The sequence below is a fragment of the Fundulus heteroclitus genome, chromosome 5, assembly GCF_011125445.2.
Source record: "Fundulus heteroclitus isolate FHET01 chromosome 5, MU-UCD_Fhet_4.1, whole genome shotgun sequence".
In the NCBI taxonomy this organism is placed as follows: Eukaryota; Metazoa; Chordata; class Actinopteri; order Cyprinodontiformes; family Fundulidae; genus Fundulus; species Fundulus heteroclitus.
This window is the reverse complement of record NC_046365.1, coordinates 9,574,300-9,595,736: the sequence shown is the minus strand read 5'-3', so window position 1 is coordinate 9,595,736 and position 21,437 is coordinate 9,574,300. Positions and strand designations below refer to the sequence as shown.

General features: G+C 44.1%; 1 protein-coding gene across 1 annotated transcript in view; it reads left to right on the top strand.

Annotated features, from left to right (window-relative positions):
• Positions 1-21,437, top strand: part of rbfox2 (RNA binding fox-1 homolog 2) — a 61,472-nt gene that overhangs the window by 30,886 nt on the left and 9,149 nt on the right. Inside the window, 8 exon segments of the mRNA XM_012877631.3 lie at positions 6,914-7,120; positions 10,351-10,518; positions 10,745-10,798; positions 10,946-11,038; positions 16,443-16,530; positions 19,319-19,375; positions 21,172-21,254; positions 21,256-21,326. Of these exon segments, the coding sequence (XP_012733085.2) occupies positions 6,914-7,120; positions 10,351-10,518; positions 10,745-10,798; positions 10,946-11,038; positions 16,443-16,530; positions 19,319-19,375; positions 21,172-21,254; positions 21,256-21,326 (821 nt within the window).

Sequence of the window (21,437 nt, the reverse complement as noted above, 5' to 3'; positions counted from 1 at the left end):
TCCCGCCTGCTGCCCCCGGAACGACTTCCTCCAACCTTGAATCATCTTCATGCCTGGGAGTGCATTTGATCTGCAGCGGGCCGATGCACCGGACAAGCATTTAGCATGGCGCGCTTTCTTTTTCTTCCATTTCTCTGCTTAAAACCTGATCTAAGCTGACTGACATGTTTCTGCTCTCCCTTATCAGTCTCAGAGAGAGAGAGAGAGAGAGGGATGGAAACGAGGGGGAGGGAGGCGAACGTAATAAATTCAGAGCGCTCTCATCAGAGGATCGCAGCTCACATTATTAACATCACAGATTGAATTTCATTAGACAACATGGAGAAAATACCTCGCATGGTAATGATTTTCTGGTCTATTTTAAGCTTCTGTTCATTAATTAGAGCATAAAATTATATCAGCTGTTTACAGAGCGCTCATTTAAACCAGGTATTATTGCGTGGAATGAGAAACGCTTAGAGGTCAGTATTTTTTTATTTTCACTGTGGGCCCCTACATAACTGAGCTCCCCATCGTTGATGTGGAATATTCATAATGACCAGAGATTAATAATGGCTGCCGTGGCTCGTGTAAAAGATGAGCCCCCCATTTAGGGTGCGATGCTCTTCCCAGGGCAGGAAGGCAGGGACGTGAGGGATGTTATCACTCAGCAGAATCCTATTTTGGATGCTCATGGGCAATTTTGGCCCGGGTTCACGCAGCTGCGGAGCCTAGATGAGCGGACACAGCTGCTATCTGAGAATGTGAATGAAGTTAAAGTTGGACGCAGCGGTCAGTAATCTGCTGGCAGCGCGGCTCGAGTGGCCACGCGCTGAAGATGGAGATCACGGTCTCTGTTTGGAGACTCTCGAAGGAGCAGTTCAAGGATTTCCGTATGTGGGGGGTGGGGGGGGGGGGACTGAGTGCGGTGCCAGAGTGTGGGGATTAATGGCATACACGCATTTACGGCTCGCTATTGGGGAGCAGGAGGGAGTAAGATAACTGGATTTCTGCTTGTGATTACGCTGCTGAAAAATCACAAGAGGTGGCCGGTGCCGCAGTTTCTAGACCTTTTCTTTGCCGAAAGAGACTGAAACGTCTGCTCTCGCTTTACATCAGCGTGAAAAAGAGGAACGGTTACCAGGATCAGTAGTTTCTGAAAGGGCAATGTTCTTACTTCAGCCAACCAATAAATCAATCCACTTTTATTGTCTCTGTGGAGAATCTTGGTTTGGGCAAATAGAGCTGCACTAAAAGCAGATAAAGGAAAAATTGGTGCAATTCAACAATCAAATATTAACAACAAAGCAGTCGCAGTACGGCATAACACATAAAAGGCATTCAAAGGCATACATATATTCAAAGGCATACTAAAACTCGTGTCGTTTAAATGTCAATCATAGCAGTAGAGGAGAGGTTTAGTCTTGTTTAGCCTTCTTAAAGAAATGCCTGTATCTCTGGCCTGAAGGAAGCAGCTCATTCTCATGGTGGGGAACATGGGTTGGGTCGGCCAGGATTTGTGGTGCAGTTTTCAGCTCATATTTTTTTTTTTTTAAATGGTGGCTCAATGAAGTGATCTGTCCACCGCTGCCTGGTAGAAGGGAAGCGTGGTCGTTTTTCTAACGCCATGGGCTCTGAGTCTCCTGAGGGGTACACGCTCTGCTAGTTCGGAGCACAGAAAGTTGGCGTGCCTGGTCCAAGAAAACATGTTGCCTATGTAGACACCCCGGAGCTTGTAGGACCCCCCCCCCCCCCCGACTGACGAATGATCCGTGACATGTGGTCAAACACCACTATGTTAATGACCTCAGAAATTTGAGGAGTGAAGTTTTTGAAAACGTGCGCATGTGGTCGTTGGAAGCACGCTGGAGAACCGACGCATTCCTGCGCAGATTAAATGGAGAGGATCTGTGAATATCAATTTTCAAGTCTTGCCACAGATTTGTATTGGATTTAGGTCTAAAGCTAACCCGGGCCCGTTCTAACACAGGAACCCGCCCAGCTGGATGCTGGAGGGTGAACCTCTACCTCAGTCTCATGTCTTCTGAGCCTCTAGCAGGTCTTCTTCCAGGATCGCCCTGCATGCAGCTCCATTCATGTCTCCGCTGACTCTGACCAGCTTCCCTGTCCCCATGGTAGGGGTTGTGTGCCAAAGTGTTTGCTCTGAGCAGACTGAAACCAATGCTCACACGTGTGATGTGTCCCTTACTTTAAATGGCCGCCTTTACACTGCAGCTTTTCTGCCGCTATTACCAAATGGCATTAGTTTGGATGTTGCCCCCACAACGGTGAAACTCTGCAGCTCCTCCAGAGGCACCATCGGCCTCTTGGTTTCCGCTCCGATGAATTTGCTCGTTGACCAACCTGTCAGTTTTGATGGAAGGCCGTGTCTTGGTAGGATCACGTTGGTGTCTGCCTCTTTCCATTATCAGATGATGGATTAAACCTGACAGCGTGGGCGACCAGGTATGAGGACTCACGCAGGGAGCTGCATGAACTACTAAACCAGGCCAAGGCAGTTCAGAGAACAGTTTCTCTCCAAGCTTCCAGCGCTTCTTGCTTTTCCTTCCAGGGTTCCTGCTGTATTTATTTACTCGGGTTTGTCTCTGCCAGCGGACAGACAAAGTTTCCCCCTCACAGTCTGCTGCTCCTGTGTCACAATATTGACGTGATCCGTGTCGACCGCGTGCGTCCCCCGGTTTGTCACAGAGTCGAGGGGCCGGACTGCAGTGTCACAGGTGCGACGCTAAGAAAGGTCAAAAGCTGGGAGACAGATGGCGTACACTCTCACACACACACAGAGATATAAACACCCTCCCACACACTTTTAACTCTCCCAAAGGGACAGTGATCCATTGTGCGGCTCAGATGGGCATCGCTGTCACTCACGCATGGACAGACAGGCGCGCGCACACACCGAGCAGATGTCTAGTAAACGAGTACCAGTGTGTTCTTTTTGTGCTACCTCATTACAACTATCATTAAAGATTAATAACGGCCGAGGAACGCATGATGAAAATAATTACATCTAGACTTAGAACGAAAAAATATATAAAAGGAAGAGGAAAAAGTCCCCAGTGCACGGAGAAAAGGTTTGTTGGCTCAAGCAGAGACTCGTTGAACTTTTTACTGATTAATTAGTTTTGGTTTGATTTTTAAATGAGTGCATTTGGCTCACTTTTAAGGCTGAATTGTTCCCCTTCTTTCAAATTAAAGCAGAGTTTTATTTGTTTCACGCGTCTTGCTGTGCCATATCAGGCTTACGGCGTGGAGAAGCTCCACAAAAAGGATATCTGGAGATGGTATCCTCACTGCCTGATTGATTTTTATTAAATCAGGGTTGTGTCTGGCATCAGTGTGGACAAGGTGCAATAATAACAACCCCTCGTGACGATTAAACGCTGGAGCAATGATCCAGTACCTTATTCAGCAGCTCAACCAGCTTTCAGCAGGCCACACATATGTTGGCCCATTTGTTTATTTCCAGTAAATTTGATACCTTCAGTTTCCCTTTGGTGTCGAGAGCGAAATGAAAGCGTTTCTGTTGTGCACCTGGCTCTAGTGGTGAACTGCTGCCTACTGCAGACGTATGGAAACATGCCGGCGTAAAGCTACTTCACTGGTCACCTTTTGGTTGGAGAACGTGCTGAAAAAAGTTGCACCTCCATGTCGTTTAGGCAAGCTTTGCACCGTTAAAATTTTCCAAACCTTTTGTGGATGGTTGCCTGACTTGAGCTGCAGGTCTGTGAGCATTCCTGTCCTGAAAGACTGCAAAACGGTCCAGAACCAGTACTAGGAGATTCTTCAATGAGTGCAAAAGATCTGAAGGTCAGCTGAGCTATACATAAAAACATAAAAAAAAATATTTCTCATTATCACTTTCTGCCATAAGAGAGAGAGAGAGATAAATAAATAAATAAATAAAAGGACCGGAGACAAAGTCCCACTGTGTGTGTGAGAGAGTGGAGTCTGTAAAACAAGGTTTTACTGTTTCAAAAGAAGATGAAGTCATTAGAGTTGGTATTTTAAGCTGTCCTAAATATCTTATATTTGCGATTGCAATTCTGCAAAACAATTCCAATCACTAACATTTAAAAGAAATACTGTATTACTCACTATCTTCATTAACAATCTATTGGATTTGTAGCAAAACAGTTGCCAATGTAAAAAGGAATATATTTACTTATGAGTATTAAATAAAATTTTAAACAATGTATTATCAGGACTATTAATAAATACAGCTACGTTGTTTTGACCAAACTGATCTATGCACATTTTAGCGAAGCTACTGGTAAAAACCGTGTTTACATTTAGCCTGAATATATGTGCTGGCATGTGCCTCTTCCTGTGTAATCTGCAGGTCTGGCAGGTGAAGGCGCCACGGAGCAGCAGATGTTGCACATCACGTGTTTCTGATCTGCGTCTCACTCAGAACCCAAGCGGGTTTGCGCACAAAGAGACTGGCGCTGCTGCTGACCAGCGGTCTCTGCGGCTGCCGGCCATTTTGCTCCTTTAACCATTTCACGCCATTCCAGTTTTGCTAATTTCACGCCCGACTTCTTCCAAGTACGGAGTGGTGCCGTCTACCGCTGGATGTTTGGTACCGACCTTGCATCAACTCATGCTCTTCTCCCATCTTTGCTTTTGCTGACTTCTCAATAAATGACTGCGGGGAGCTTATCGTGCTGCCTGGTTCAACCTTTTCGAAAGGAGCAGAGAATTGCATCAGCAGGAAGACGTTACAAAATAAGAGCATGCCTACAATCAGGAAAAGGCCAAAATCTGAATATGAAAAAAATATTCCTTTTTTGATCGTCATCTTGGTTAATTGCACTCGCCTTGGTTCCCCGGCTTGGTCAGCATTACTGGCTGTTAACAAGTTCCAGGTGTATCTAGACGATGTCCTCACAGTACCGTGAATCTGAGGTTTCTAAAATGCTGCACATGTCTTCAAGTACAGCCTGGTCAATGGCAGACAGAGGCAGTGTTGTAGTACTCGAGTCCGAGACTCGAACTCGAGTTCGAGTCATTAGCTAAATTTAGAGACTCGTGACTTGACTTGGACTTGAGCACTGATGACTCGAACTTGGACTCGGACTCCCACATTTAGATCATTCTGACTCGGATATTGAGAAAAAGATTTGACTTTTTTTATATCATTAGGCTATAATTTTAATATGTCATTAGAATATTATTTGGTGTATGATTTTAATATCAGTGCAATGTGGTGGAGTGTGGATTATTTTTTTTTTTGTTTAAAAACATGTAGGCTATGCTTACTTTAGTGCGGAACTTGGACTCGACTTGATCAATAATGACTCAACTCTGACTTGACTCGGATGAGTAGTGGACTTGACTCGGACTCGACTCTGATTTTTTTTTTTAATGACTTGAACTTGACTCAGACTTGAACACTGGAGACTCGAACCTGGACTCGGACTCGAGGCATAGTGACTTGACTACAACACTGGACAGAGGTGGACATTTTAACAGGAAAAAAACAGAGGTCCAATTAGCCTTTCTGGTTTAATGCCTGGTGAGTTTGACTGTGTGCCAACTTGGCAAAATGTCTCCAAGGTGTTTGTCTTTTTTTGTCTGGAAAAGTTGGGTACTAAATGAGCAAAGCTCAGAAAGCCAAAGGAGTAAAATGACGAGCAGCCGGCGAGGCTGAGATCTCTGTAGCGTCAGCCTGCATCTATAGAAAATACGGTTTCTCTTCCAGAAGCTTCTTGTATCAAATTTAAGGCTCTCTTCCCTCAGTAGCCACTTCCAAACCGGAGAGTGTTGCTTCGAGCGCGACTTGTTACCGTTGAGGATTTGTGATTGTGGTACTGGCTGGTGGAGCTGAAAATCCTCTGGTTCTGCTCCACAGCTGACTCCTCTGTGCATCGCTACAGACGGGCGTTTTTATCACCATCATATGTTAATAGGTGGCACTCTCCTCTGATGAGAAGCCAGGCAAGCGCTGCTACGGACAGCCCTGGTGGTTTGCTGACACACACATCCCCGCTAACATGCACAGTTACCGTTAGCAGCTTCAGCATGTTTGCATGCTGACATCAGCACTTACCTTCCAGCCTGACTGCATCTTGGTGCAACTTGGCACGGCCGCAGTCCCGATGTAATTATATTACTCGGATCAATAAACTAAAAGCAAAGGATTGTCCCAGTTTGTTGCAGCGTCTTAATTGATTGCCCGTCCCATGAATTCTCAAGAGATATAAATAGATGTGAAAGACAGTGACGGATGATTTATCTCTGCAGCTATGGATCAGAGGCAAAGCATGCCTCTTCCATCAGTCACCACCTTTTATCATCAACCATACCCCCCCTTTTCCTCTCCCTTCCCTGCTCACTAACTATTACCATTTAGGGTGTTCGTGCCACACTGCCAGCAGGCAGGAATGTGCGCGCGCCGCTGTGTGTTTGCAGATGTCTGCATTGTTTTCCACTGTGTGCCGGTAACCTAAACTAGCATCTTGGGGGCTAATTGCGTGTGAAATACTTGGGCAGACGTCCATAATCACAGTTGGTCCTTTTGTGAGCGCTTAGGTGTGTGGGTGTTTGCGTGTCAAAGGTGATTTTTAGCGCAGAGGCGTGTGTGTGTGTGTGTGTGTGTGTGTGTGTGTGTGTGTGTGTGTTCAGGCGTCAGACTCTTGGTTGTGCAATACACCGAGCATGGAGGCATCTGACCCTCAATAATAGATGTGGCTGCTGTGAATATTTAATGGGCGGGGGGGGGCTGCGGATACATGCACGCTCTTGCACAGGAAGGGAAAAATTAAAATTTAGCATCCACCATGTCTGCGTGACTTTTAGGCCAAGGCTCCGGGGAGATGGTCCTGGAGTGTTTTGGGTTGGTGCAGCGGAGTTTGGCCAGCTGGCTACCTTAGCTTGCTGCCGCCCGCTCACTCTGCTCTCTTTCTGTCCACAGGGCTCCCAGGATAGTGCTGGCGGTCAGGAGGGACTCGTACCCCCACCCTTCTCCGCTTTCCCACCTCCTCCGCCTCCGCCTCCTCAGAACGGCCTGGCTCTGGATTACGGGGGCAGCCTGTACGCAGCGGGTGCTGTGCAGGGCCCCGTGGAAGCCGGCGGAGCAGGGAGCGGCGCCGCCAACGCCGCCAACAGCCTCAGCGGCCAGGTGAGTGGGCGTGGCCCACATCAGGGATTCATCCTATGAAGGGACTCATGAAAACATTATTTAGAGAGGAACATTATGTGCTTAAATCAGATTGTTGAGCGATTAAAGGTTCAATGTTGGATTTCTGGAGATGCTTCAGTCAATCTGGATCTGAATCCTCCGGTTTAGATCATCTCTGATCGTCAGGGAAAATATTGAAAACCTGAGAGTCCCCCCACCCCACCCCCCTTTCATTAAATGCTATAAACTAACAATTCCAGGGCTAGGGCTGAACAATTAATGGCATTTTCAATATAATCGCAATTTTAAAGAACGCAATTTTCAAATCGCAGAGGTCTGCGATTTTTGGCATTGTAGCAATTAACGGATAAGACGCGTTCTTTTGCTGTCAGTGATATGTTTAAAGTGGGTTTGGCTCCACATGGAAGGGAAGAGAGTTGCAGCAGTGAGATAATCTAATTTTATTATTTGTTTTAGAGTTTATGTAATCATACTGTTTTTCACAGAAACTTTCAGGAATCTCACCATAGCCTTAAATACGATGAAACCGATTAATACATAAACTTGTTTGTTGGTTGCACAAGGACTGATGTCCAATTCAACAAGCTATTCTCTTGAATAATAATATTCAGATTAATAAAAGCTGTTAAATTACTTGTTTTAAATAGTCCTTGTTTACAAACATCTTTACCTACAGGCCATTTTTGTTGCTTGAGGTTAATGTAGAGAAAAGTTAAAATTAAAGCGCAATTATGGTTGAAATATATCGCAGTATAGATTTTTGCCAAAATCGTACAGCCCTAATATGTTTAAAAAGACATGATAAATTATACTGAAAATAAATAATTGCATTAAATCGCAATATTAAGATAAAAAAATCGCAATTAGATTATTTTCCAAAATCGTTCAGCCCTAATTCCCACCACATTTGGTCTATAAACACATCAAACAAGCAGTGTGCTCTTTGATGCCCCTTTTTAGATCTGCTGAAGTCAAAGGACACATGTCTGGAAGGTTAGTAGGGAGCTGATGTTGTAATTCCTTTATGGGTGGATTCAAAACTGCTCCCTCAATGAAAGAATTTGCATCACGTTTCTCCTCTTATGTGTTGTATTTGAAAAAGCACATCAGACCCGTCCACTCTGGAATCGGCAGGTCAGACATCGACAGTTAGCGGAAATCGGTATTTTTCAGGAAAAGCCTGATTGGTGACGCTCCAGAGATTTCCATTAATGTCTTTGTCCTGAACCTAGATGGATTCCTTTCAAGCGTTTTACTACAGAGAAATACTTGCTTACTATTACACGCTTACTCTACTGAATTAACAGTGGTAAACAAGTTGGGTTGAATTTAGTTAGCATTGCACGGATATGTTTCTCTTTTACTTCCCTTTAAAAGAACATGCTCTCCAGTCTGTGCTGTGCGTACTTACTTTGAATCATTGCACTATTGACGATAAATCAGCTAAATAACTCTGCTAAGGCTCTCAGGCGATCAACAGCATTACTTTCACTGCAGCAACTCTCACAAATCTACTCTCCACATTTGCTTGATTCCTTGCTTCTGTTTGCTTAACCGGCTTATTTCAAGGGATATTTCTCTAACATAAATTGGTTCAGACCAAACAGTCGGATAAATCCACTAAATCTGTCAATCGGTCTACCACAAAAATGGAGTTACTAAAACGTCCTTTAATCTGCTGCTGTAAACACAGACAGACCGATCCTTTGACCTGCTGTTACCAGGAGCGCTCCTTCGTTGCCTTTTTTAGGAGCAAAGTGGTCGTTGCACCGTGTGACAGAGGAGTCGCCGTAAACCCGGGTTTTACTGTTGCTATAAATGAAAAGAATTATGGAGTCGACATTTTAAACCAGCTTTTATTAGCGATTAGCGCGAGTAACTGAACAGCGGCCGTGTTATTTCGGAGGATTTTAGGTTTCTTAGCATTAACATAGAAAAATTAAATCAGAATAATGAGATTTTGCTCCTTCTGTTAACAGCATGAAACACAAAAATGTTTTGATCAGAGGTGGGGATGTAAAATCTCAGCTTTATCACGGTACGATGTTCCATCGGTTTGTTTGGGTGACGATACGATGATCGCTGATATCACAAAGTCTATAACCATCCATCCATCCAACTAACTAACTTTCTAACTAACACGCCTATCCCTCATGGGGTCATGGGGGGTGCTGGTGTCTATCTCCAGCTGTCAATGGACCAGAGGCGAGGTGCACCCTGGACAGGTGGCCAGTCTGTCACAGCTGTTACAATTTCCTTTAAATTTAGTCCACAACTCTGCAATGGATATGATGCGATATCATCTGCCCATCCAACGCTATTATTTACATTCATATCAACTCACAAAAAACCCCCAAAGACTTACCATTTTATTTCTGAGCTCTTACAGACGTCAGGCATTCAAATAAAAACATTGTTATAATAATAATTATTATAAATCAGCTGTTCTTTATAGTCACATGCAATGTGAATTTCAAAATAAAGCCGTATCCCAAATATGGATCGATGTTTTCGTTTCGCATCGATTGGATCGTTAATCGTTATTAACGATGGATATATGGATGTGGGTGGATGTATTGTTATGCCCCTAATCAGCAGGCCGGGTCTGATTCATTTGAATATTGTCCCGTTTCAGTCCTGCTCTGAGAGGCGGTGCAGCTGCTGTTCAGCTGCTTCTCAGCTCTGCATCAGCCTTGGCAGGCCGCTCTAGAGTTCGTAACAGGCATTTACTTTATCCGTCGCAGGTTTTTGAAGTAAAAACAAAGCACGGCACAGAGCCTTAGCGCCTGGTGCCATCCATTGCTCATGTCCTGGGCAAACGTCTAAAGCCGCTCTCATCTCTTCATGTTGCCTCCAAGGAGCCAGAGTTTCCTCTCTTCATCCAAAGTGGTAATAAGATGTGGTTGAACCTGACCTTGTGGCCTATGGCGTTGTGTTAATATCCCACTCTCGTGATGATTTGGTAATATAGTGTGTAATTTCAGCCCTAATGCGCTTCTGATCTGTTGTCTGGTAAACAATTGAAATAGTTATTTAAAAGCATTGTCTTTACAAAGCGAATCATCAGAGCAATAATCCGCTAATTAGCGCCTCTTGTTTGTCATTAGTTAGTCTACTCAGGCTTCCATAATAGGAACAAATATCTGGAACCGATGGCAATCAGTGGGATAACCCGCCTCGTGTCTTGTTTTGTGTCTTTGACCCTGCAGTCTGATGGCTCGTCTCAGATCGACGGGCAGTCTGGAGTTGGCTCAGGCGGAGGGGGGGGCGGCGGGGGCCCCGGGGACGACTCAGACGCCAAGGGAACGCCCAAACGTCTCCACGTGTCCAACATCCCGTTCCGCTTCCGAGACCCCGACCTACGGCAGATGTTTGGGGTAAGTGAACGGAAACGCTCCTCCTTTGCGCTCCTGCTTGCAGTGCGCCGGACGTCGCCTCTGCCTTTTTTAGAGCCGGAACATTTTGTTACGCTCAAACTGCTTCGGCAGTGGAGAGAAAGATGCGGGAGAGCCCGTACTGGCCCGGTGCCAGATCACCGTGGTTGAACGGTGCTGACTCCCTGAGGCTTCTCCTAATTTCCCTGCGTCGTCTCTTTCGTTTCAGCAATTTGGCAAAATCCTTGATGTGGAGATCATTTTCAACGAGAGGGGCTCCAAGGTAAGGACGGCCGAGATGAACCCTCCCAGCGTTTCAGTTTTTGTCTAACACACACGCGCCTTGATAGGAACTGAACTGTTGTTTTTTTTTTTTGCCTGTTCTGCCGCATCCACCCCGCTCCCCTCCACTCCTCTCCTCTCCTCGCAGGGCTTCGGCTTTGTGACGTTTGAGTCCAGCGCAGATGCAGAGAGGGCCAGGGAGAAGCTCCACGGCACGCTGGTGGAAGGACGTAAAATCGAGGTGAGTCTCCAGCCCTGCAGAGGCAGTGTCCATTCTCTCCCCTGTCTCTCCTCCATTCCTAGCAATGACAAATGAGAACCATTATGGTGGTTTCTGCCCCAGAGACGGTTTCCACGTGGCTGTTCTATGTCTCCCCCCCCCCCGCCCCCCCGCCCTGGCTTCATTATAGCATGGTGCAGCGGCGCCGCACGCTCTCTCATGACGGCACCTCCAGTCGTCGATGTTGTTGTTGATGATGTTGGTGTTGTGGGCTCTCCATTGCACCTTGATCTTTGAGCTGTGTGGTTTGCAAAGCTTGCTGGGTGGAGTGGCTACACAACAGGCATGGCTGGTGAGACGTCACTACGACTCCATCGCTGGCGATTTCTGCTGCTTCTCTCACAGCATGTAGGATCTGGTTGTTGTTTTTTTTTTTCTGTTTCCCTGCACCTTCTCCATCCACATCATCACTTCTTCCATGATCATGATGAGTGGCCGTTTTTGATTTCTGGTTGTGTTTTTATGACTGGAGGAGACCTTAAGAGCCTCTCTTGTTTTCCCCTGTGAACGAAAATCGTGCCTGCTGGTGTCGCATGGTTGGAACGTACAGTTTCCCGCTGAAGTATTCAAACACTTGGGACCTTTTCGCATTTCGTCCCGTTACGACCACAAACTGGAACGCGCTCTTTTATGACTTTATGTTTGTGAGGCGGAAGGAAAATGTTGACAAAAAAGTCTGAAAAGCGTGGCTTGCATTTGTCTCCAGCCGTCCGCCCCAGTCTCCAGCCTTTAGCGGCTCCTGGTGGCTTTTCTCCTGTATTTAGCACCATCCATCTCCCCATCAGCTCTGACCAGCTCGCTGAACGTACACGATCCCCACCGCCTGACGCTGCCGCAGTGGTAGGGATGGTGTGTTCAGGGGCTCCGCACACAGCATTCTGCATGTCTGTTCTGGTCTCATCGTGCGCCTTGTTCCACATATCCGCTGGGTCCCTTTCACGCCTTAAGACAAACTGCAAACAGGATGTATTACTTTCTGCTCCACCGCCCAAACAATCACTTCTCGCCACTAAAGACCTGCCTGCGCAGGTTTTTATGCTAGCAGCTTCTTTTACCTGACTCATATCTGCCATAAACCTTTGACTAGCTATGAACCAAATAATAGTTAAGCCATTAATATTAAAGATAAACTTTAGTTACATTAGGTTTTTGTACTTTTTTAAGAGTTTATTAATAGTAATTATTATACTACTGACCGCAGGTACAGACCAAACAGCAGGGGGTGCTGTTGTCACATACAGAAGCCCCACTGATTTATACTGAGATCAGATCACACACAGGTGGACTCCCTTCACCATTCGGGTGACTACTAAAGCCGGGCTTACGCTGTACGATATTTTCAGTCGTGGTACTCATATACAGCTCAAACTGTACGACGAAACCGCAGGGTTTAAAAGTTCACTTCTCACCATATCTGTTCTCACACTGTGCGGCACTGTATTCAGACTTGTCTACCCGGAGGCCCAATGTAAACAATAGAAGAAGAAAAAGGCGGTGTTGATGCTCACTGTTAAATATGAGGCTCACTAGAACGAAACGCGCTGCCTTGGCGAGTTACTCCTCTGTAGTTTGACTCCATGTCACACGTACCGCCGTCATGCTTCTCTCCACTCCTATGTTTTCGTTTGAGAAGACGAAGAATTTCCTTGTTTGCGCAGTGCGCAAGGTTAGGGAAAATCGGCTCGTAGACGCTCGTAACTCTGCCTCAACAGCAGGATGTGCTCACAATCGCTCACGAGGGCCGACTGAATTTTAAACATGTTTGATTTTCAACCGACCGTCTGATTCCTGATTGGGAGTTGGTCGTGAGAGGCGAATCGTCCCTCTTTACCTCCTGTATGCTACACGACGCAGGATACATGATGAAGCTGAAACTCGGCCCGATCCAAAAAGTTCTCGCACGACTGAAGAATCGGCCCACAAAGGTCAAAAACTCGTACAGTGTACGCCCGGCTTAAAGGCACTTGGTTGCACAGGATTTTATTTCAGGGTGTCAGAGTAAAGAGGGACTGAATACAAATTCACCCCACGCTTTTCAGATTTCTATATGTAAAAACAAAGTTTTAAGACCGTGTATCCTTTTCCATCTACTTCACAATTTGTGAAGTTTGTTTCGAGTCTTTCACATAAAGTCCCAGTAAAATACACAGAAGTTTGACGTCGTAAATCGACGACACGTGAAAAAGTTCAAAGGGTGTGAATACTTTTAGTGAGGTGCTGTAAGGTCAGAGTTGGCTGGAGGTTTCCCCATTCTGTCACTTAACTCTTAGCGACTTCTATGAGGCCGCAGCTTTTATATTTGGTGTGTTCAGAGACCGATGCATGACGGGGGGGGCATTTCTTTCAGGGGCGGGAGTTGAGGAATGAAGCTGTGAGAAGTGTGGTGTCATTTTTGATTTACTGAATGGAAATAAAAAAAATCATATGTGCAACATGGTTGATTAAACAATAAAAACAGGCTTACTGTTTACACACACCCTGCTTGAAAACGAACACCAGATCTCATGGAAGTGCATTTTGTTGTGACATCGTTTTCCTTTTAATTTTTCAGCATGAGCTCAGATTTCAGTTGCAAATGGCCTCGGAGAGGGAAAAACACGCCGTGCTTTCTGCCATTTGCTCGAGCTGTTGATATTAAACCGTGCTGCAGAAAACGTCTCCTTTTTTTTGTTGTTTTTTTTTTAGTTTTTTTAACCTGATGCTCTTCTGCATGCTCTTTGGATGTCCTGCATTCTTCTCTCTGTCTGTGTAGATGTGCAGAATAAAAAAAAAAAAAAAAAGTAGGGTGGAAAAGGAAGTGAAGAGAGTGCCGTACATAGCTGCCGTTCTTTCTCCTTGCTGTATTTTTTTTTTAATAGGTTTTCTTCCATCTCTCTGCACTCGTTTTCACCCGGCCAGTCCGGCTGTCTGTCACCCTCCTCCCCCATATCTTTGTTCATTTTTCTGCCTGGAGACGTAGTGAGAGGCTCAAACGGCTAAGAAAGAGATTAGACTTGTAACTCCTTATTTGATCATTGTATGGTGTCCCTTGAGTTTCATCTCCTCCCATTTCTTTAACCTCTTCGACCTGTCTCCATAGTGGGCTATACAGGCTAGGTTGTTGGCTGATACTTGCAGGGGACTGTTGACATGTGACCTCTGACATCACTTCCTTTCTACCACAGGGTGGGGGTTGCTTTTCATTGCCTCGTTTTCTTTGTCCCCCCTCCCCCCTCCTCCTATTTTATTAGTTTTTTTTTTTTTTTCCTCTTTTCGTTTTGGTTCATCATTTTGTTTCTTACACATATTTTCTCGATTTCCCTGATGATTTTTGTATGTTGTTGTTGTTGTTGTCAGTCTCCACGGTAACTGCTCGCGTGTCCTCACGCCGTTCCCCCGACCACGGTAAGTTGTGTACACATGGCATCATCTTTGAATGACCCCCTCCCCCCACCCCATGCGCCCAGGCCAAATAAAATGCACCCAAATGAAGGATTCCCCCTGCTGCAGGGAGCTTGACTGATTGACTGATTGATTGGTGGAACAGAACCCGATTGGCTAATCCTGTGATTGACTGGGGAGGTGGCGAATGAAACTGTTAGGAGATTAGCCATTGACCGCATGGCATTACAATAAGGCCACTTGTGTAACTGAATGTACCGCATCTATCTGCAAGTGCAACAACTACGACTACCACTTCTTATTGCATTCATTACAATCACCTCTCTAACTGCATTGAAAGCATTTAATTCGTGAGCTGTATCCTGCATGGTGTACTCTCTCTCTCTCTCTCTGGTCATCTGTATGACGTCATGTAGTACTATGTCATCTCTCTGTGTCATGTGTCAGCCAATAGCTGCATTCTTGCACCTTATTAGCGGGGAGAGCATGCTGAAGCATGAGTGCTATGTTAGCTCTACCGGAGAGGGGATAATAGCCGTGCGCATCTCACGGCGGGCTGTAGTGCTTGATTATCACTTCCTGTCCCAGTGCTCAGACTGTTGTGGAAGCGCAGGCTTGCAGCCTTCATGTTTCAATCAGAGCTGTGTTTGTGGACGAGTAGCCCGGGTACCCGAACGGGGCCGGTTTCTTTTTAAAGCAAAGCTGAAACAAACCAACAAACAAAAAAAAATAAAAATTTGTGGCAAACCTAAATGAAATCAGCTTTGCCTTGTTCTGATTTCTGTGAGGAGGTGTCCTTGATTTACCTTTTTGATCAGTTTGGTTCTGGATGGTGTGTGTCGCTGGTTTTGTGCTACAAGGTGTTTTCTGGTGTGCGACACTGATCTGAAATGCCCGGCAGTGTTTCACAGCAATGGTTTGATCGTTTTTGTTTTGGTTGAACTCATTTTGTTTCTTCTTTTTTTATTATTATTTTTTTTATTTGAGAAGTTCTATTTGCATCCCCCCACCTCCTCTCTGTCTTTTCTCTGGCCTATCCTCTCTCTCTCCGACCCGTTTTTGCACCAACCATCATAACGCCCATCATGGCTCATGTACATTTAGACTGGATGTAGTGAAACAATCAGATATGAGTGTCGTATCGCATCCTGTTGTTTTTGGGGGGTTTGGGGGGGTTGGAGGAACTGCACATTTGAATGGATCGTTCACCTTCGCTCTTCTCCACCTCACGTCTGCTTTTCTGGTTTCATTCGTGTGGACCGGCATCTCCCCCTGCATCCCTCTTCTCTGTTGTTTTCCCTCCCTCCTCCCTCTTCTGTATGATGTTCTTGACTGGGAGGGAATCCAACCGATTTTCTTTTCTGTTTCCGATTGGTCTATTCGCTGCATCTGATGCTTGCTAATTGGTTAGTTTTCTTACCTCTGATGTTGTGATGCGCTCCTTGTTGGCTGTCTGTAATTTGTGTAGAAACTCTTGGATTGATGTCTTTTTTTTTTATTATTTGTTTTGCTTTTTGTTTAACTGATGATTCTGCTGCTTAATTCACCTTCTTTGTCCCCTCCTTTTTAGCAGCAAGATAATGGTCTTGGATTTCTTTTTGAATGCCTTTATTTTTACTCTGAAAATATATTTGGTTCTTTTCTTTGTTCTATGTGCCAGCGGTTGCAATGTTTGTGCCTGATTACTCACTGGGATCCTTACTTTCAGTGTGGTTCTTCTTTCAAAAGAAGCGCATGCATGAAATCCCATCGCTGCTCATCAACAGAATTAACACCTTTTGTCGAGGTTAAAGTCGGAAATTAAAAGTTTGACGGCGCCTCACATGAAAAGCAGAGGCTTTCTGTGAAAGCTCAACTGTTTGTCATAGAAGTTTAAGGAAGTTTATTCATTTTAAGATGTTTATATTTTCTGACTTTTGGTTGTCTCTACTTCAAAAAAAAAAAAAGAGTAAATTGGCTCCTGAACCTTTTGTTTGATTTGCAGGTCAATAATGCCACAGCCAGAGTGATGACAAATAAGAAAATGACCACACCGTACTCTAATGGAGAGGGCCTGGCAGCGCTGCCATATGGTAAAGCACTTTGCATCGTCTCTGTACTGAAATGTGCTATACAAATAAATTTGCCTTGCCTAATGTGTTAATCTAAGCTAAACTTGGGGACACATTGATTTTCCCTTTATTTTTTCCATTTCTAGTACAATACAAATTGTATTTTATTATTTTTTAGAATAAAATTTACCTTTTAACATTTTCTCCTGCACAGCACGGGGTTCCAGAGTTGCTTACTGAAATGCTACAACTATTCTCCAGCTACTGAAGAGAGAGATTTAGGTTATTAACTCCCAACCTACAAAAAATGACAAAACAGCTCTTTAAAAATCAAGAATCTTTAGTGTCTTTATTATTTATCTATTTATATATCTATAGATTAAATCAGTTGATTGCGCTGATCAACGTGCTTCCTGAGAAGCTTAAAGCGTGCAAATAGTCTTTATGGTCTCATAAGATGCGAGTCCTGAAAGTCCGACATCAGTCCCTTAGCGAACCGTAAGAATTACTGTGTTGTTGCATGAATTAATCCCTCATTAATACTCATGCCCGCAGTAAATACTGTGCAGTTATCTAAAAAAGGTAGATTACTCCTCCTCCAGATTATCTTTTTATCTTTGACATATCGCAGCAGCTATCAGGGTTTCTCACCAGTGCATTTCAGCGTAATGGGCCACTAAAAGTTGTGAAAATTACGCTCAAATTAGAAATTATGCTGATTTTTAATGAAAGATAAATCCTGCAGAGGACCCTGGCTATTAGTGTTATTACAGTTGCTGACTGTAAAACCAGTCCTGTGTATATTTCTAATATAATAAATTGCTGGTGTGAAGGTCGGGGATACCCATGTCTTGAAGTCTGGAAAAAGCAAAGAGTTTTATTTTACAATTTTCCAAGGCTTGAAAAACGTTTTATTGTGACTTTTCTTCTTGTCCTACATTTTCGAAAGACAAAAAAATTCTAGCTGAGTAAAGTCAATGGCTTTTATATAGACTGGTATTTTAATGAAAATCGTTGCCATAGATTTGCTACATCACACCCTGGTTTTAACAGATTTTAAGCCATCAGCATTTTTGTTGTTGACTGAATGCACACATTCAAATTTAAAAAGAGGGTAAATTTCACTGCTTCACAGACTTTGAACAACTTCAAATTCACGTTAAACATGACCTGTCGTCCAGTTTAAGGGCATTACCATCATCTCAGAAGTGAGGTGGACATAGTTTTTTTTAGAGGTCTATTGACTGATTTCTTATCATCCTCTGGCTTTCAGTCGCACCTCTCCTTAGTGGCTAATGAACCACATAATCACCAACAGCCTCAGTCCAACACCGGGGGACCGACTAACGTTCTTAAACTAAACAAATTCTAAAGTAGCTTCCAAACTCTGGTTGAGTGACACAATGACATCCACAGGTCAAGTAGCCAGATCATAAGGTGCCAAATGAAAACACTGAACATGAAAAACTCCTTCCTATGAGCAACTTATTGTAATTATTTGCTTACAGCAATCGTAAGTAAATGGTAGAAATTCCATTAGCAATTGAACATGACACAAATATGATGTGGAATGGGAGTGACGAGGTAACGGCAATAAGCCACATAATTGAATTTATCGGCATGAACATTGAAAGTGACACAATACTAAAATCCACATTGTAGACAAATGTAACAGATGTGAACAATTAGTCAAGATCAAGAAAAATGGCAGGACATATTCCTGCTTCCTTTAAGAACGCAAATAATGCAGAATGATATCTGAAAGTAAATATTTTACCAGTAAACAAACAAGTTCTACACAGAAATTAAATATGTTTGTGTCTATTCTCGCCATGAACTAACTAGCAAGGGATGCAACGCAGGTAACAATAGTAATAGTAGCCTAACATGATATACTGGCATGGATTAACGAGTCATCATTTAGCTAACATTATCTGCAACAGCATTACTCAATTTACAGTTTATTTGGAAAAAGTTCAAAGTTTTCTGGTTTGCTGCCACGCGTGCGCACACACATTGTGAAGCTCTGCTCAGCTGCAGCACGTCTCCTATCTGTGATCCATGGCACAGTTTGTCTATGGTGCCTTAGAAGACGGCTCAGAAAAACACGTTACAACATGTAAATGACGGATTAAGCGGTCGTAGCGGCTGAAAAAGTGGGGGGTGGGGGGGACGTTGCATCCGCACCCCCGTCAGTCCCACCCATGGTCCAGTTCACCCAGGACTGGACCTATCCTTCAAATGCAGCTGAGTAAAGGGTGCGGTTATAATTTTCTCAAACAAAACAAATATGCCAAATTTTACAGAACTTGGAACTGGTGTGGAATATTTCAGTCCAGTTTTGACTTGTCCATATGCTGATTTCTGATGCTTGTCTAATTCTAAAGTGGCACTGGTGCCAAAAAAGCATCAAAAGGACTTTTCACAACTATAGACTCAAGGTTCTATGATTTGCCAACTAAGTATTAATCTGTTCAGGGTGAGTTTGTCTTTAAAGTGTTTCCACTGCGAGGCACAACACTGAAAGGTGGCTGTGTTTAGGCTAGGACTCCATCACCACCCATTTAACAATGCCTTGATTTGGCTCCGCTCCGGCATCTAGGTTCGCCTGGGGACATCCCTGTTCCTGTGTAAAAAATCGTTAACTCTGACATTGGGCGTTTCTGACCAGAAAGAAATCAACCTTATATTTGACTTTTATTAGCCAGTCGCTGGCTAACTTACCAGGTTTATTTAGCTTGTTAGGTCACCAGTTGTGAAGATATCAGGTTTCTTCTTTATGTAAGACTGTTGTTTTTAATTCTTTCAGCTGGTTGGAAGTTAAGTCCTATGGTTGGAGCCATGTATAGTCCTGAGCTCTATACAGGTAAGATATCAAAAACTAACTTCATTCTTACCAGAGTATAGCAAATATTTAGTGTAACAGTGATTCAGCCTTTTGGCTGCTTCTCAAATGATGTCCTGCAGATCCTGAATTTTACAGAAAAAAGCTTCTTGGTTTTTAACGAGACATTTTTAATTTTCCCAAACTGTTGAATATTACTAAAACTATAAAATAAAATAAAAAGCTAATTCTGATGACACTCTTTTAAATCCTGGTAATAATGACATTAAACTGGTTAAGAAAAGTGGAGGACCCAGACGGCAGAGCAAAAAAATGAGCTGAAGCCGGGCAAACAATTATTTTATAAGATGATCTTTTACTGTTTGCCCTCTTACACAGAAGTGAGCAGTGTTTGGTGGTATTTCTATTTTAATGCAGTCGGGACATAATATCAACCAACAATCAAACTAGTTACATGTCCATGGGGCACAGGGATTGGTACGGTACACCAGCTCATCTAATCACTGTCTTCTATTCAGGAACACGAGGGACGGCATAGATCTGCACAGGGCTAGGGTGGCACACAAGACCATAAGCACAAAGATTGCTTTGGTTTTTCAAGAAATACAGAATAAATATTTATCATCCTCCTTCTGAAGCTCCATGCAAGATCTTGTCCTATTGGCTGAGGGAGGATCAGCTCATAAGTACACAGGTGGAGCCTATTGTCATCTCAAGGCCCACAGCCTTGGGTCCAGACCCAACAAGGACGCTACTGGTTAGTCAAGACGCTGTAATGGAGTTAAATGCGTCGTTTTGCCTCGTTTTCTCGAGGTAATTAATGGAGTTGTATGTCTGGGCCATAGAGCCACATGTACAGGCATGGCCTAGGTTTCCCACCATCTGAATGATTCAGAGAACGCTTCGGAGAAATGATGAGATCATTTAAGCTCGTGGGCGTCAGCATTGGTGGAAGAGAGATGCTGAGTTTTAGTCAGAGAGGACCATCTCCACAATGAAGCAGAGAGGTGGAAGCAATTATTCTTTAGGCGTCTTTGTATGTTCAGAATACAGGAGGACTTGATTGCATTGAGGAGCTAATGCCTGGGGACCATGTACCTGCTTCCCTGAGTCAGAGCACTGAAGATGGGTCACGGTCAAGGAATGGCTAGTAGAGAATAAGAGTGACCCGAACCACCTACAAAGGCCGCAGAAGCGTGTCTGAAGAACAACCTCGTTAAGTCTTTTCCAGACGTCAGCCTGACAGAAAATCTGCCAAACCTGGTGAGCGCTTTAGCAAAGAGTCTTTCTGCTCTAGCTGCCACCAGAACTTTCTTCCCCAACTCTTAAGACATCTTTTACTTGAGGTCAAATACTTCTCTAACAAAATGACATGTAAATCAATCTCCAACGTCTTTGTAGGCTGTCCTGTCGTTGGTTGATATTCAGTCTCCACATTAAAGTGAACGTACCGTAAAACTTGCAGACAGTCTTTTTCTCTGGGAGAAAATAGCTGTTTTCTCTACCATCTAAATGTATTTTTTTTCTTCGTCTGGCTGTTATTTTGACGAGATGTAGCTTTTTTATTAGCGCCATGCTGACGCTGAAATGAGACGCGTCTTTGTAAGGATAAATGGCAAACAACTTTGACCTCATTGCTTTCGCTAAATCTGCAGAGACGTATAATCTGTTCGGTCAGTGGATAAATTCTGGAAACGGATCAATCAGGAGGCTTTTTTCAGTGGATCCGTTGTTAACACTGCACCATTTTTATTAATAAATGAAAGCTGTGTGTTTTCTTTAAACCCCCCCACCATTGTTTAACCGTCTCTCGTCAGTTCCAGGGTTTCCGTACCCGGCGGCAGCAGCAGCAGCAGCCGCCGCTTCCACTGCTGCAACCTTTCGAGGAACGCACCTGCGAGGGCCGAGCTCGGCCCGTCTACAGCGCCGTCAGAGCTGCCGTCCCACAACCTGCCATCCCTGCGTACCCTGGGTAAAAAAACAGACATATCTATATAGATGCATTTTAAAAATTACCTATATTTAAAATCAGTAATAACAATTTAGCATACTGTTGACCTTTGAAAGCATGGCTTCACCTGTT